Here is an 18,280-nt window from a genome sequence, read left to right as displayed (position 1 = left end):
AGCAAGTCTGCGGTGCCCATTGTGTCATCACACTGCTTTCTCAATAGGCTCGCCCTCCCCGGCCCTGGCAAACGCTGCCCGGCCCAGCCTGTGCCGCCGTCCTCGCCACGGTCCCGTGGTCGTGCACTGGGCGGGGGGGGGGGGGATGATCAGACTCACTCAGCAGGACCTGCCTGCTCGCGGTGTTCCCCTCACACACAACACACTCCCATAGGTTTCGTAGAAAATATTTTAATCCATCCACCACTTTTCAACTGAATGTTGTTGGTGAACTTGATGAGAAGCAGATAAACATTATTCACACAGCATAAAAACATTCTCCGGCAAGCTTATTGTGCTCTCTGATATCTGTGCCTCGTTCTTTCCCCGACAAGCACAATGGTGGCACTTCGGCCTTGGCAACTAATCACGTACAAGACAAAAAAAGTGTTCAATGTATTTTGCAGAAGCCTGAATTTCCTTTTTTTTTTTTTTGGGCATATTTCAGTAAAATGTACAAAATAGGCACTCCAAAGTGCAAAATGAAGACCTTGGTGAGGTGTCTCCATGGGATGGATTCTCTGCGGGTGTGGTTGCTGTACAGGGAGAAGACATTTACAGTAGCTCAGAGAAAACACAAGAATATTGGTCAATAGCTGCTAAGATTGATCAATAACTAATAATACTGGACTCAGGGGCCAAATCCTTAAAACATACTTTTTGGACCCGTCATCCACAATCCCTGCGTGAGACAAGTCCTTTTTTCTGCGAGTTGAACAAAAACTGATAGCAAGAGGCGGCTAACAATGTAGACCATTACAGTCATCTATTCTGCCTATACAGTGGTGGTCAAAAGTGTACATACACTTGTAAAGAACATCATGTCATGGCTGTCTGGAGTTTCCAATCATTTCTACAACTACGCGCTCCCAACAGGTATAAAAGAAAGGGCATCTCTATCCTCCTTCAAAACCGCAATAAAAGTTCACCTCCAGGCAGCTACAACCCTAAACTAACACCCTCCCCGGATTGCTAATAATCAAATGTAAACAATCAAATGCAGATACTTTTTCTTTTTCTTATGCCTTCTGATCTCTCTCTCTCTCTCTCTCTCTCTCTCTCTCTATGTCCACTACTTGATGTCCACCCCCCCCCCCTCCACACCCCTGATTGTAAATAATGTAAATAATTCAATGTGATTATCTTGTGTGATGACTGTATTATGATGATAGTATATATGATAGTATATATCTGTATCATGAATCAATTTAAGTGGACCCCGACTTAAACAAGTTGAAAAACTTATTCGGGTGTTACCATTTAGTGGTCAATTGTACGGAATATGTACTTCACTGTGCAACCTACTAATAAAAGTCTCAATCAATCAATCAAAAAAAAAACTCAGATTTGCTCACATTTTCAGTAGAGCCATAATAAATTCATAAAAGAAGCAAACTTCATGAATGTTTTTTGTGAGCAACAAGTTATGTGCTCCAATCACTACGTCACAAAAAAATAAGAGTTGTAGAAATGATTGGAAAGTCAAGACAGCCATGACATGATGTTCTTTACAAGTGTATGTACACTTTTGACTACCACTCAAGAAAATGACCTTCATATTAATAACTAAGCTAACACAGAGGATGTTATTTTCTGGCCTGGTGATTTAACCATCTGAACATTTCATATCACGAGTATTGTCATTATCGCCATATTCTTGTACGTGCTCAAAAAGTACTTATACACATACTGAAATCTTTTTGACTGAGTTATTATTTATTTAATAACTCAAACAAATATACACTGTTGAGTGAGCAAAGTATGATTGGTCATGGCCAATGTGTGGTCCAAGTTCTTCTATACAACAGGAGCACTCTTGTGTTTTTAGGACTTGGCTGCCAAAAGGTTAGTCACCCAAGTTTTGAACGTAACTCGAGGGCCAGTATGTGTCATTCCTGGGCTGGATTTGGCCCCTGGGCCGCCAGTTGGATAACTCTGGTGTATTTATGCATGTTTTTACCATGCTGTTGACTAGAATGAATTGTTCTTTTAACTATTTCTTATCTTAGTGACATTCTTGTATGTATTTCAAGTTGAATCCTCACCTGCACACTACTCCCCCTCGTGTTGACTGACACGCTTCTTGGATTTCAACTCCATGAGCCAGGACGGAGAGGGCACAGCACTGGAAGACACACAAACACTTTATTAAATTAAAGCTGCAAGCAGCGTTGGTCGGGTCCGCATTTTGGCTGGTGCTAGTCCTAGGTGTCCCAATACTTTTGTCCAGTGGTAGTCCTGAGTGAGACCTACATAGAGGTTTTTGTTTCATGTCTCTACGATATTCGTACTGGGAGTTAGAGGGAGTTGTGTCTGTGTTTTTTTCCTAGGTGCTGCGGCACAGTGGTTCTTTTCTTTGAAGGCTCGTAAAATCAAAACCGTAGCACTTATTACAACGCTTTCGCCAACTTCTAATCAGAAGGGTTCAATCTCTCTCCTGTAGTAGTTTGAAGCCAAAACGACAAACGCGCTCAGAGGAGATAATGTTTGATGTTTGGTGACCGCTTTTTAAAAAAAATGTGTTTTGAAGTGGGGATATCAAACTTCCTGTTGATTTTTGCTGAAGGATGTCAACCTATGAAATGTAGGTCTAAGTGAGACCTACGTAGAGGTTTTTGTTTCATGTCTCTAAAACGTTCCTACCGGAAGTTACAAGCAGTTTTGTCTGTGTTTTCCTCTGAGAAGCAGTTTTGTCTCTGTTTTATTCAAAATTACGCTTAGCTCGCAATTTTGAGTTTTGGGGTTCGGTTTTTTTTAAAATCGCAATTTCCACCAGGCCCGATGTGTGTAAAAAGTTTGGTGAGTTTTGAAGTCTTTTAAGAGGGTCAAATTAGTTCAAAGAGGCAAAAATTAGTGTTTTTAGTAATTTTTTGTGTTGAAGGGGAAATTGCCAACTTCCTGTTGGTTTTTGCCCGAGGATGTGAAATTATGAATTGTAGGTCTAAGTGAGACCTACATACAGGTTTTTGTTTCATGTCTCTACGACCGTCCTAGTGGGAGTTACAGGCAGTTTGTTTTTGGTTTTTTCCTAGGGTGCGCTAGAGCGCAATTTTGATTTTTGGGGTTCGGTTTTTTTTTAAATCGCAATTTCCACCAGGCCCGATGTGTGTAAAAAGTTTGGTGAGTTTTGAAGTCTTTTAAGAGGGTCAAATTAGTTCAAAGAGGCAAAAATGAGTGTTTTTAGTAATTTTTTGTGTTGAAGGGGAAATTGCCAACTTCCTGTTGGTTTTTGCCCGAGGATGTGAAATTATGAATTGTAGGTCTAAGTGAGACCTAAATACAGGTTTTTGTTTCATGTCTCTACGACCTTCCTAGTGGGAGTTACAGGCAGTTTGTTTTTGGTTTTTTCCTAGGGTGCACTAGAGCGCAATTTTGATTTTTGGGGTTTGTTTTTTTTACTAAAGTGTGCTATCACAGTTTTTCTATGTGTGTATAAAATTTGGTGAGTTTCGAAGCATGTTAAGGGGGGGAAAGTAGTGCGCAAAGCTGCGGAATAATAATAAACCTTACAATTTCAATAGGTTCCTTTGTACCTGTATAAAGGACTCCCACAGGGAATCCTTTATACAGGGTACATGCGAACCCTAATAATAAATCAACCTTACAATTTCAATAGGTTCCTTTGTACCTGTACAAAGGACTCCCACAGGGAGTCGTTTATACGACCCCTAATTAAAGCTGCAAGCAGCGATGGACGGGACCAACTTTGAGGGCTCATAAAATCCAAACCGGAGCAGTAATTAAAACTCTTTCATCAACTTTTAATCAGAAGGGTTCAATCTCTCTCCTGTGCTAATTTGAAGCCGACACGACAAACGCGCTCAGAGGAGATAATGTTTGAAAAAAGGTGACTGTTTTTACTCAACTTTTAATTTGAAGGGGGGATTGCAAACTTTCTGTTGATTTTTGCTTGGGGTTGTCAGTGTATGAAATATAGGTCTAAGTGAAACCTACATAGAGGTTTTTGTTTCATGTCTCTACATACTTGCCAACCCTCCCGTTTTTAGCGGGAGAATCCCGTTATTCAGCGCCTCTCCCGACAACCTCCCGGCAGAGATTTTCTCCCGACAAACTCCCGGTATTCAGCCGGAGCTGGAGGCCACGCCCCCCCCCAGCTCAATGCGGACCTGAGTGGGGACAGCCGTTCTCACGTCCGCTTTCCCAGCCCAATGACGTCATAACATCTACGGCTTTTAGAGAGTAGAGTGCACAACAAGGAGAGAGAGTTCTTGGTTTCTTATGTGGGTTTATTGTTAGGCAGTTTCATTAACGTCCTCCCGGCGCGGTAACAACACACAACAACAGCAGTCACGTTTAGTCTACCGTAAAGCAGTTCGTCTGCCGTAAACAGCAATGTTGTGACACTCTTAAACAGGACAATACTGCCACCTACTGGATAGCCTGCAGAACACTGAAGTTCAAGTATGTCTTTTATTTATATGTATAATAAAAAATTTAAAAATAAAAATAAAAATATATAGCTAGAATTCACTGAAAGTCAAGTATTTCAAATGTCAATTTCAAATGTCACATTAGCCATCTGTTAAACAAATTATCTAAATATGTTGGCCAGTTCTTTCACCTTCGTCATTATCTTCCTCTGTATGCTCTACTTACCCTATATAAAACTCTCTTTGAACCACATCTAAACTACTGTAATGTCATCCGGTGTAACACCTTCCCTACCTACCTTCACAAATTAGAATCTATGCAAAAGAAAATCATACGGGCCCTATCATGGTCCAAGTTTAATGCCCCCACTCGACATCTATTTCATAAATATAATCTCTTAAGACTGACAGAATTCAATATTCATCAAAATGCTTGTTTAACCTATCACGTCATTCACAGGCTGAATCCTAGGCTCTGTAGCTTGGTTCCTATCTACCATCCCCAGCATGCCCACAGCACTCCTAACTTAGATCTGATATCAGGTAAACATCGTCTACTGGCTTGTACCGATCGAAGTGTTGTATGCAGGGGACCTAAGATTTGGAACCGGCTTAATGAGAGCCTTAAGATACGGTATCCATTCTCCAACTTCAAAAAGAAACTGAAAACTTACCTATTAACCACCTATCTCTAATGCCTCATGTGGGGTTGACTACTGTTGGGTTTTGCATGGTCGAATGAATGTATGTGTGTATGTGTATGCGTGCTTTAGTACTATCATCTTGTGTTTATCCATAGCGTTGTTGGTTTTTTTTTGTTTTTTTGTTGTTGTTGTTGTTGTAGTGCTTGCTACCATTTTTCATCATGCATATATAAACTGTCCTCTGGTCCCCCTGTCAAAAGCTTCTTCTAGCTTATTTGGGGGACCCTTTCACTTACCAATACCTTTAAATGATATTCACTACTATTGCAATTGTTGTATGGTATTGTGAATAAAACTTGAAAAAAAACACAAAAAAAACTATTTCATACATATATATATATATATATATATATATATATATATATATATATATATATATATATATATATATATATATATATATATATATATATATGAAATACTTGATTTGGTGAATTCTAGCTGTAAATATACTCTCCTCTTAACCACGCTCTTAGCCACGCCCCCCCCGGACCACGCCCCCCCCACCTCCCGATATTGGAGGTCTCAAGGTTGGCAAGTATGTGTCTCTACGACATTCCTACTGGGAGTTAGAGGCAGTTTTGTCTGTGTTTTCTTCCTAGGGGGCGCTAGAGCGCAATTTTGAGTTTTGGGGTTTGGTTTTTTGATTAGATCGCAATTTTCGCCAGTCCTGATGTGTGTGTCTAATTTGGTGAGTTTTGAAGCATGTTAAGGGGGTCAAATTACATCTCAAAGAGGCGGCGGTATAATAATAAAACGCTAGAAATACAATAGGGTCCTCTGTCTCAAAGGGACATCGGTCCCTAGAAACACTTTTTGCACAGCATTAGTTTTCTTTCTTACCCTCCGTCTGTGCCCCCTAAGGGTGGCAGCACTAGTGCGGCCCCAGCCAGAGGAGCGCGAGGGCGGGGAGAGCGAGGCATGGGGACGGGGGCCGACGGCTCGGCTTGGTCGTTGAGACTTTCCTTGTCCTCTTCAGTCTGGTCTCTTCCCTCTGCTCTTTTCTTCATCTGAGCCTGCGGGAGCATGGACAGTCATGTGGTCTTCCACAAGCTGGATGACTTCTCATTGGACTTACAATCAGGCTCAAAGGACTTATGCCAGGAAACACGGCCACCTTCCTGGAGGAAGGAGGAGTGGAGACTGTCCTCTGGTTGGGCTGCTCCTCCTCAGAGTCCGACTCCTTCTGCTCGCCATCTGAAATCAGCAGCAACTTCAGGACATTTGGAAAGAGATATTACTACACCCGAGCGAGGTTTTCTGAGGATGAGATCATGGATGACCTGCAGTGTCACGAGACCTCCAGTCCTGACTTTCTAGAATAGTTGGTCTGGAGCGTGACGGACGTGTTCGCCTGTGGGTCTTGGCCAGATCGGCCTTGAACTTCTGTGCACTGGTGTCCAGGAGAGGAGTGAAGGTCTGTGGACACAACACAACACCTTCACTTCAAAACTCGGGAGACAAACATTTTGGCATCAAACACATTTGTGCTCTTGTTGTATAGATCAGAGGTGACCATTACGTCATCGCCGGCTAGCGGTCGACGGTGGAGGGTGTGTCAGTCCACCGCCAGCCGGGCATTGAAGGAGTATGGAAACTGGACAAATAAGATGCCAAAAAGCAACCACTTTCACGTGGTATTGGACAGAAAGGAGGACTTTTTTTCTCCTCCACAAAGTAAAATCGAAAATGTGGAGGTTATCATCACTACTGACTGATTCCTATCAATGCAAGTCATCACAATCATACAACTTATATTCTTGTCTTCATGCAAGAAAGGAATGTTCAACATGCTTGTATTGTCATTAAACACATTTAACTTGTCAATAAAAACGTTAAAATAAAAAATCATATTTTTTGGTCCGCCACATCATTTTATATGACCCATCACATCATTCAAGTGGCCCGCCACATCATTTTATTTGGTCCGCCAACTTGTTTTATGTAGTCTGCCACATCATTTTACTGTATGTGACCCACTACATCATTTTATGTGGTTTGCCACGTCATGTTATGTGACCAACCACATCATTTTATATGACCCATCACATCATTCAATTGGCCCGCCACATCGTTTACTGTGGTGCGCCATCTCGTTTTATGTGGTCTGCCACATCGTTTTATATGACCCACCACATCATTCAAGTGGCCCGCCACATAATTTTATTTGGCCCACCACATCATTCAAGTAGCCCGCCACATCGTTTTATGTGGCCCACCACATTATTTTATGTGAACTGCCACATCATTTTATGTGGTCCACCAGGTCATTTTATGTGGTCCACCATATTATTTTATGTGGTCCACCACATTATTTTATGTGAACTGCCACAACATTTTATGTGGTCCACCAGGTCATTTTATGTGGTCCACCATATTATTTTATGTGGTCCACCACATTATTTTATGTGAACTGCCACATCATTTTATGTGGTCCACCAGGTCATTTTATGTGGTCCACCATATTATTTTATGTGGTCCACCACATTATTTTATGTGAACTGCCACATCATTTTATGTGGTCCACCAAATCGTTTTATGTGGCCCACGATATTATTTTATGTGGTCCACCACATTATTTTATGTGAACTGCCACAACATTTTATGTGGTCCACCAGGTCATTTTATGTGGTCCACCATATTATTTTATGTGGTCCACCACTTTATTTTATGTGAACTGCCACATCATTTTATGTGGTCCACCAGGTCATTTTATGTGGTCCACCATATTATTTTATGTGGTCCACCACATTATTTTATGTGGTCTGCCACATCATTTTATGTGGTCCACCAGGTCATTTTATGTGGTCCACCACATTATTTTATATGACCCATCACATCATTCAATTGGCCCGCCATATCATTTATTGTGGTCCGCCATCTCGTTTTACGTGGTCTGCCACCTCATTTTATATGACCCACCACATCATTCAAGTGGCCCGCCACATAATTTTATTTGGCTCACCACATCATTCACGTAGCCCGCCACATCGTTTTATGTGGCCCACCCCATTATTTTATGTGGTCCACCACATTATTTTATGTGGTCCACCAGGTCATTTTATGTGGTCCACCACGATATTTTATATGACCCATCACATCATTCAATTGGCCCGCCATATCATTTATTGTGGTCCGCCATCTCGTTTTACGTGGTCTGCCACCTCATTTTATATGACCCACCACATCATTCAAGTGGCCCGCCACATAATTTTATTTGGCTCACCACATCATTCAAGTAGCCCGCCACATCGTTTTATGTGGCCCACCCCATTATTTTATGTGGTCCGCCACATTATTTTATGTGGTCCGCCACATTATTTTATGTGGTCCACCACATTATTTTATGTGGTCTGCCAAATCGTTTTATGTGGCCCACCACATTATTTTATGTGGTCCACCACATTATTTTACGTGGTCTGCCACATCATTTTATATGACCCACCACATCATTCAAGTGGCCCACCACATCATTCAACTGGCCCGCCACATTTATTGTGGTCCGCCATCTCGTTTTATGTGGTCTGCCACCTCATTTTATGTGGTCCACCACATTATTTTATGTGGTACACCACATCATTTTATATGACCCATCACATCATTCAATTGGCCCACCACATCATTTATTGTGGTCCACCACATTATTTTATGTGGTCCACCACATTATTTTATGTGGTCCCCCACATCATTTTATGTGGTCCTCCACATTATTTTATGTGGTCCACCACATTATTTTATGTGGTCCCCACATTATTTTATGTGGTCCACCACATTATTTTATGTGGTCCGCCACATTATTTTACGTGGTCCGCCAGGTCATTTTATGTGGTCCACCACATTATTTTATGTGGTCTGCCACATCATTTTATGTGGTCCACCAGGTCATTTTATGTGGTCCACCACATTATTTTATGTGGTCCCCCACTTTATTTTATGTGGCCTGCCACATCATTTTATGTGGTCCACCAGGTCATTTTATGTGGTCCACCACATTATTTTATGTGGTCCACCACATTATTTTATGTGGCCCACAACATTATTTTATGTGGTCTGCCACATTATTTTATGTGGCCCGCCACATTATTTTATGTGGTCCTCCACATTATTAAATGTGGTCTGCCACATTATTTTATGTGGCCCGCCACATTATTTTATGTGGTCCACCACATTATTTTATGTGGTCTGCCACATCATTTTATGTGGTCCTCCACATTATTTTATGTGGTCCACCTCATTATTTTATGTGGTCCACCACATTATTTTATGTGGTCCACCACATTATTTTATGTGGTCCGCCACATTATTTTATGTGGTCCGCCAGGTCATTTTATGTGGTCCCCACATTATTTCATGTGGTCTGCCACATTATTTTATGTGGTCCGCCAGGTCATTTTATGTGGTCCACCACATTATTTTATGTGGTCCGCCACATTATTTTATGTGGTCCGCCAGGTCATTTTATGTGGTCCACCACATTTTTTTATGTGGTCTGCCACATCATTTTATGTGGTCCACCAGGTCATTTTATGTGGTCCTCCACATTATTTTATGTGGTCCACCACATTATTTTATGTGGCCCACAACATTATTTTATGTGGTCCACCACATTATTTTATGTGGTCTGCCACATTATTTTATGTGGTCCTCCAGGTCATTTTATGTGGTCCACCACATTATTTTATGTGGTCTGCCACATTATTTTATGTGGTCCACCACATTATTTTATGTGGTCCCCACATTATTTTATGTGGTCCACCACATTATTTTATGTGGTCCACCACATTATTTTATGTGGTCCGCCACATCATTTTATGTGGTCCGCCAGGTCATTTTATGTGGTCCACCGTATTATTTTATGTGGTCCACCACATTATTTTATGTGAACTGCCACATAATTTTATGTGGTCCACCAAATCGTTTTATGTGGCCCACCATATTATTTTATGTGGTCCACCACATTATTTTATGTGAACTGCCACAACATTTTATGTGGTCCACCAGGTCATTTTATGTGGTCCACCATATTATTTTATGTGGTCCACCACATTATTTTATGTGGTCTGCCACATCATTTTATGTGGTCCACCAGGTCATTTTATGTGGTCCACCATATTATTTTATGTGGTCCACCACATTATTTTATGTGGTCTGCCACATCATTTTATGTGGTCCACCAGGTCATTTTATGTGGTCCACCATATTATTTTATGTGGTCCACCACATTATTTTATGTGGTCTGCCACATCATTTTATGTGGTCCACCAGGTCATTTTATGTGGTCCACCACATTATTTTATATGACCCATCACATCATTCAATTGGCCCGCCATACATATCATTTATTGTGGTCCGCCATCTCGTTTTATGTGGTCTGCCACATAATTTTATATAACCCACCACATCATTCAAGTGGCCCGCCACATAATTTTATTTGGCCCACCACATCATTCAACTGGCCCGCCACATTTATTGTGGTCCGCCATCTCGTTTTACGTGGTCTGCCACCTCATTTTATGTGGTCCACCACATTATTTTATGTGGTCCACCACATCATTTTATATGACCCATCACATCATTCAATTGGCCCACCACATCATTTATTGTGGTCCGCCACATTATTTTATTTGGTCCACCACATTATTTTATGTGGTCCACCACATTATTTTATGTGAACTGCCACATCATTTTATGTGGTCCACCACATTATTTTATGTGGCCCACAACATTATTTTATGTGGTCCACCACATTATTTTATGTGGTCCACCACATTATTTTATGTGGTCCACCACATTATTTTATGTGGTCCACCACATTATTTTATGTGGTCCACCACATTATTTTATGTGGTCCCCCACATTATTTTATGTGGTCCACCACATTATTTTATGTGGTCCGCCACATTATTTTATGTGGTCCACCTCATTATTTTATGTGGTCCGCCTCATTATTTTATGTGGTCCGCCACATTATTTTATGTGGTCTGCCACATCATTTAAATTGTCTGATATGTTATTTATGTTGTCCACCAGGTCATTTTATGTGGTCCACCACATTATTTTATGTTGTCTGCCACATCATTTAAATTGCCTGCTATGTTATTTATGTGGTCCACCACATTATTTAATGTGGTTCTGGCTTCACTTACACTTTAATATCATCTGCATTCATGCAATAAGATGTTCAAAACATTTTGTTTCCTCAAATATCTTCTTGTCATCTTCACTTACAGTTTTAAAGCAAGTTATCCATCAATGTGTTAGTAAAAAGTCTATCAATCTAATACATGCAAATAGTGTACCAAGGCTATGATGCGGTTATATTCACACATTAATTATACTTATAATTGAGATGTGGCCCTCAATGAAAACCAGTTTGACTCTCCTGGTTTAGAATCTCCAATTGAACCAACATGGATGTTTTGGGGATGTGGAAGGAAAGCGGCATACCCTCAAAAACCCCATGCTCCTACAAGTAGAACATGCCAACTGCACACAGAGAGGCCGCAACAGAGATTCAAACCCTCATCTCCTGACTGTGAGGCCGACATGCTAACCACTAATCTACCGTGCGTGATACGACCAAATTGATCTGAAACCTGAACTCATCTGAGGTCAACCAGCATCCTTCAACAGACCCACCTCAAATGTTCCACTGCATTAATTTGCATGTAAAACTCATGTCAATTCTAAGGTGTTTTTAAAAAATAAATGTGCCTGCTAAAAAAAAAAGAATCATGACCAACCTCAGGGAAGGGAAACAGTGCTGGTTCCGTTGAATCAACCTCGTCATGGAGGACCTTAGGAAGTGCATCGATGGACGGCTTTGGACTTGGTTCAATAACAGTCCTTCAGACATCAGTCAGGAAAAGACAGCATATATTCAACTATTGGTGCATTATTACATATCTCAAACTTCTTTATGTGCTCTGTTAACCCCTAGAGGGGACTGGGAGTTGAAAATAACACAAATCCCAAAAGCAGTGAAGTTGTCACGTTGTGTAAATGGTAAATAAAAAGAGAATACAATGATTTGCAAATCCTTTTCAACTTATATTCAATTGAATAGACTGCAAAGACAAGATATTTCATGTTCACACTGAGAAACTACATTTTTTTGCAAATTATCATGAACTTAGAATTTAATGGCAGCAACACATTGCAAAAAAGGCATTTTTACCTGTGTTACATGGCCTTTCCTTTTAACAACACTCAGTAAAACTGAGGAGACACATTTTTGAAGTGGAATTATTTCCCATTCTTGCTCGATGTACAGCTTAAGTTGTTCAACAGTCTCCCTTCTCATATTTTAGACTTCATATTTTCAATGGGAGACAGGTCTGGACTACAGGCAGGCCAGTCTAGTACCCGCACTCTTTTACTATGAAGCCACGTTGATGTAACACATGGCTTGGCATTGTCTTGCTGAAATAAGCAGGGGCGTCCATGATAACGTTGCTTGGATGGCAACATATGTTGCTCCAAAACCTGTATGTACCTTTCAGCCTTCACAGATGTGTAAGTTACCCATGTCTTGGGCACTAATACACCCCCATACCATCACACATGCTGGCTTTTCAACTTTGCGCCTAGAACAATCCGGAAGGTTATTTTCCTCTTTGGTCCGGAGGACACGACGTCCACAGTTTCCAAAAACAATTTGAAATGTGGACTCGTCAGACCACAGAACACTTTTCCACTTTGCATCAGTCCATCTTAGATGAGCTCGGGCCCAGCGAAGCCGGCGGCGTTTCTGGGTGTTGTTGATAAATGGGTTTTGGCTTTGCATAGTAGAGTTTTAACTAGGGATGTCCGATAATGGCTTTTTGCAGATATCCGATATTGTCCAACTCTTTAATTACCGATACCGGTATCAACCGATACCGATATCAACCGATATATGCAGTCGTGGAATTAACACATTATTATGCCTAATTTGGACAACCAGGTATGGTGAAGATAAGGTACTTTTTTAAAAAATTAGTAAAATAAGATAAATAAATTAAAAACATTTTCTTGAAACTAGTAATGAATGAAAATTAGTAAAATTAACTGTTAAAGGTTAGTACTATTAGTGGACCAGCAGCACGCACAATCATGTGTGCTTACGGACTGTATCCCTTGCAGACTGTATTGATATATATTGATATATAATGTAGGAACCAGAATATTAATAACAGAAAGAAACAACCCTTTTGTGTGAATGAGTGTAAATGGGGGAGGGAGGTTTTTTGGGTTGGTGCACTAATTGTAAGTGTATCTTGTGTTTTTTATGTTGATTTAATTAAAAAAACAAAACAAAACAAAAAAACGATACCGATAATAAAAAAAACGATACCGATAATTTCCGATATTACATTTTAACGCATATATCGGCCAAAAATATCGGCAGGCCGATATTATCGGCTACTCTAGTTTTAACTTGCACTTACAGATGTAGCGACCAACTGTAGTTACTGACAGTGATTTTCTGAAGTGATGTGGTGATATCCTTTACACATTGATGTCGCTTTTTGATGAAGTAGCGCCTGAGGGATCCAAGGTCCGTAATATCATGGCTCACGTGCAGTGATTTCTCCAGATTCTCTGAACCCTTTGATGATATCACGGAGCGTAGATGGTGAAATCCCTAAATTCCTTGCGATAGCTGCTTGAGAAAGGTTTTTCTTAAACTGTTCAAACAATTTGCTCACGCATTTGTTGACAAAGTGGTGACCCTCGCCCCGTCCTTGTTTGTGAATGACTGAGCATTTCATGGAATCTACTTGTATACCCAATCATGGCACCCACCTGTTCCCAATTTGCCTGTTCACCTGTGGGATGTTCCAAATAAGTGTTTGATGAGCATTCCTCAACTTTATCGGTATTTATTGCCACCTTTCCCAACTTCTTTGTCACGTGTTGCTGGCATCAAATTCTAAAGTTAATGATTATTTGCACAAAAAAAGAAGTTTATCAGTTTGAACATCAAATATGTTGTCTTTGTAGCATATTCAACTGAATATGGGTTGAAAATGATTTGCAAATCATTGTATTCCGTTTATATTTACATCTAACACAATTTCCCAACTCATATGGAAACGGGGTTTGTATATAAAGGTGGTAAAATGTCGAATCTCTTGTAAAAGGTTGATCCTACCGGTCAGTTCCAGATCTCCATTCATGGGTTGTATGTGGTCTGTCAGACTCCAGGTCTATCAAAGCCTCAGTGTCTTCACCATAACTGTGGACAGTATCCTAGGGGGTAAGCAGAAAGATTTGGCTATATTAATAAATGAAGTGTTCTTTATACAAGAATTCCACAATCCACTAGAGAGGCACAGGCGGGCGTGCATCTTGAACTTAGGTGCTCACCCAACCCCAAGTGGCTTTGCTGGCACTGGTCCACACTGTAATATGGAAACACATACCCCTGCCAGCAGATGTCCACATTGTTGCCACGCCCACATGCTGGAACATATGTGCACGCCAAATAGAAGCAACCTGTTGTGAGGCACACCCCTTCTGTTCTGTTTGATACCGTCTCTTGGATACAAGGGGGGAATGTTTGTAAACACTACCAGTCTCTGCACGATGATTCATGTGCTCAGAGGCGGTAATCTGGACGCGGCGCAGCATGAATTACCGGCTTCAGACAGATTTTCCTACAGGCAGATGACGATTTGTGCAGTTAACCTCAGTTAGGAGGGGTGAGTTATGGTAACATGTGGAGCATCATACATCAGATACAGTTTCCTGTTCATAAGAGTACAGTAAGAGACACGGGAGGTTCCCATTTGAACACGACGGGTTTACTTTCTTGTTCAGCCAACTTGCAACGTGTCATGGCGCCCATTTTAGTGCTTATAAGCGCCAACAAACTCATTACACTTTCGAACATGTGAACTGGAACATGCATTATACTTTTTACAAAGCCCGAGACCTCGCAATAGGGCGCGGCCTGAAGTGGAACACGAGTCACAGCGTGCCTACCTAGGTTCCATTCTAGAGGCTAATCTTTCCTGTGATAAAATGGCAACCAAGGTAATCAAAAAGGTCAACCAACGAACGAGATTTCTCTACAGAATCTCCTCTCTGGTCAACAAAAGCACCGTACCCTAGCACCTCCAAAACCCTCAAATCTAGACTCCAAACATCCCAGAACAAGCTAGTCAGGTTACTTCTAGACCTCCACCCCAGATCACACCTCACTCCTACCCACTTCTCCAAAGTGGGCTGCCTCAGGGTGGAGGACAATGTAAAACAACTTGCACTGAGCCTAGTCTATAAAATCCGCTACACCTCCCTGATACCGAAGTCCATGTCAAACTACTTCCAGAACGTAAATGACCGCCATAACCACAACACCAGGGGGAGCTCCACTAACCACGTTAAACCCAGATTCCGATCTAACAAAGGTCTTAACTCATTCTCCTTCTATGCCACATCAATGTGGAATGCACTCCCAACAGGTGTAAAATAAAATGCATCTCAATCCTCCTTCAAAACCGCACTAAAAGAACACCTCCAGGCAACTTCAACCCCTGACTAACACCCTCCCCCCTCCACATGCCACCTCCCCGGATTGTAAATAACCAAATGTAAATAATCAAATGTATTTCTAATGTATATACTTGTTCTTATGCTATCTGAACTCACTCTGTTCTCTGCTCGCTGTACATATCCTACCAAGTCAGACATGATGCAATTGTTGATGACTGAAGTGCTGATATCAACCAAACCCTCCTCATCCCACACGCCGGATTGTAAATAATTCAATGTATATACTCTGATGATTAACTTGTGTGATGACTGTATGGTGATGATAGTATATATTTGTACCATGAATTGATTTACGAAGTTGAAAAACTTATTGGGGTGTTACCATTTAGTGGTCAATTGAATGTGTACTGTACTGTGCAATCTACTAATACAAGTTTAAATCAATCAAAAACCCTGAAAGTGGACATGGAAAACCTAGAGAGGTAAAAAAAAATAACATCAGGGAAACTAAACGTGTGACGCTCGAACAATAAGCATGTTTTTAAAAAGGGTGTGTGGACGGGAGCGGCCAAAGTAGGATGAACCCTCTTTGTTATTGTACTGGGCTTTATCTGGGACAAACATGAAACCACAGTGAGGGAAGGCGGCAGGCATGTAAGCGATAACACACCACATTTGGAAAACTTGATCAGATACCCGTGTCGTTTATGTTTATGGAACAGACTGCTACGTATTTACATTGGCCTGGGCGTGCACGGTATCCATTTGTCTGGGGAATGTCCTGTAATGGACACTGCGGGCTTTTGTGCAATCAATACCAATTAAATAAACCCACTAACTACAATTCACCAATAGGCATAGTCATTATGATTCAACAGGAATCCATTGAACTTGCGGAACAGCTACTACTAGTCTTACAATGTTTTCTCATACCTCTATCCAATTTTCTCTCTTTCTACTGACTTTAGAACAGGTTCTATTTGAGGATATTTCCAGAGAAGGGTTTCCTTCCTCAGAGGGGTTCAGTTAGTATGAAAAGCATGCTTAAAGACCTGCTCCAAGACTTTTGCATGGTACAACAAAAACAGTTCTTACAGAGCTGGTGTCAGTGGACCTCTTTTGCACAGTTTGTCGACTTCGGAAGGAAAAGCGGCGTAGGGATCTCCTGCTATGGCGGGCAAAACTACGAAGAGGCAAAAAGGCTTTCCGTAACCTTCCCCGGTGGTTTCCATTTTCCTGGTCCTGGTTGTCCTTGTCCTGTTCATCCTCTGCGGTGCCCAGGACGAGCCCGAGAGCCCCCTGGAAGGAGCGCCGTATGCCACCCACCAAGCCCGCTACTTCAAGCTGGGCGGCCGACAGTTTTCTTTCAAAGTACTGCATATTTGGAGAGCTTAAAAAGTAGCTTTCCCTTATTCAAGCGTCACCCCGACAACTGGATATCAACAAAATATGAAATTACATAGCGTGGTTGAGCCATTTTAAGGAACGCAAGAGAGTACAATCTGAAGTAAGACTGATCATTATTTAAACACAATTCCTTCTCTTCTTATTGTTATGGTTTCAGTTCACATTGCCAATCTGAAATCTGTCAAAAGGCATAAGTCAGAAGACAACGTTTCCCAGACACCATTTGAAAAGCCAAACCTCCTCCTGTCCCAGAAGTAAAGGTGCTTTAGAGGGTAAGACTTCTTCAAACACAAACAGATTTGTTTGCGTCTTTTGCGCCATAGTCTTTAGAAGGGGGAATGACGTTTTCCATACTGGACATCCAAAGGCAGAGTCTGAGTCAGGTCATCTTTTTATCTCCTCTGGACTGCGGAAAATTTGCAGATGGGGCATAGTCGAAGTCCGTGCTTTGTAATGAAAAATCCCAAATGTGAGGCAAAGACTGGGCCAGTTTAATGGAGGACACTAAAAGAAAAAAAGTCTTCTTTTCAGGTCAGCAGGACTCTTGGATCCTCTTGGAATGGAGCTCTCGGTGGTCAGAGGACATGTGAACTTCCTTGCCCGGGGATAAGCCCATCCTCTTTGTGTGTTGTCAGTGGGGAGAGAGACAGGCTGGCTCTCAAAAGCAGAGTGAAGAGACTACTTGGAGAGACGGAAAGACAGCACATAAAAGCACCATGTTTGGTCATTCTGACACGGTGGCCTTTTGGCCTGATCCAAATGAGGACATGATGACTACATAACCCTTTGCCGCCTTGACCCCGGTCTATCGGTCGTTCTTTGCTCAGTCGCCGTGCTTGGTCGACTGCACAGCTCGTGTTTGCATAGTAAAGTATTTTACTCATTCTCAGTTTGGTTCATTACACGCTTTATACTATTTGCTCATCCGTTATTAAGCTTATCACATTTGAAATGACATCATGTAGATCAGGGGTCACCAACCTTTTTGAAACCAAGAGCTACTTCTTGGGTACTGATTAATGCGAAGGGCTAGCAGTTTGATACACACTTAAATAAATTGCCAGAAATAGCCAATTTGCTCAGTTTACCTTTAACTCTATGTTATTATTAATAATTAATGATATTTATCTTTGTGGAAACACTGATCATCCTAATGATTTCTCCCAATAAATAGATATAGAAACAGATAAATATCAATATGCAACACTTTATTTTTATATTTTCTCCATATTTTCTCTAAGTGCACATTTTTCAAAGTGA

General features: G+C 41.2%; 1 protein-coding gene across 2 annotated transcripts in view; it reads right to left on the bottom strand.

Moving 5' to 3' along the window:
• Positions 1-134: 134 nt before the first annotated feature.
• tnks1bp1 (tankyrase 1 binding protein 1) overlaps positions 135-18,280 on the bottom strand; it is a 65,122-nt gene continuing 46,976 nt past the window's right edge. For both annotated transcript variants that reach the window (XM_062044102.1, XM_062044093.1), the window contains exons 4-10: positions 14,271-14,368; positions 11,878-11,980; positions 6,418-6,553; positions 6,213-6,331; positions 5,978-6,150; positions 2,085-2,164; positions 135-575 (exon numbers count right to left, since the gene is read on the bottom strand). In XM_062044102.1, coding sequence (XP_061900086.1) covers positions 2,092-2,164; positions 5,978-6,150; positions 6,213-6,331; positions 6,418-6,553; positions 11,878-11,980; positions 14,271-14,368 — 702 coding nt within the window. In that variant the 3' untranslated portion in view covers positions 135-575; positions 2,085-2,091. The remainder of the gene's footprint in view (positions 576-2,084; positions 2,165-5,977; positions 6,151-6,212; positions 6,332-6,417; positions 6,554-11,877; positions 11,981-14,270; positions 14,369-18,280) is intronic.

The sequence above is a fragment of the Entelurus aequoreus genome, linkage group LG01, assembly GCF_033978785.1.
Source record: "Entelurus aequoreus isolate RoL-2023_Sb linkage group LG01, RoL_Eaeq_v1.1, whole genome shotgun sequence".
NCBI lineage: Eukaryota > Metazoa > Chordata > Actinopteri > Syngnathiformes > Syngnathidae > Entelurus > Entelurus aequoreus.
Note: the sequence above shows the minus strand (reverse complement) of the source record. Positions and strands in the feature narration are given on the sequence as shown.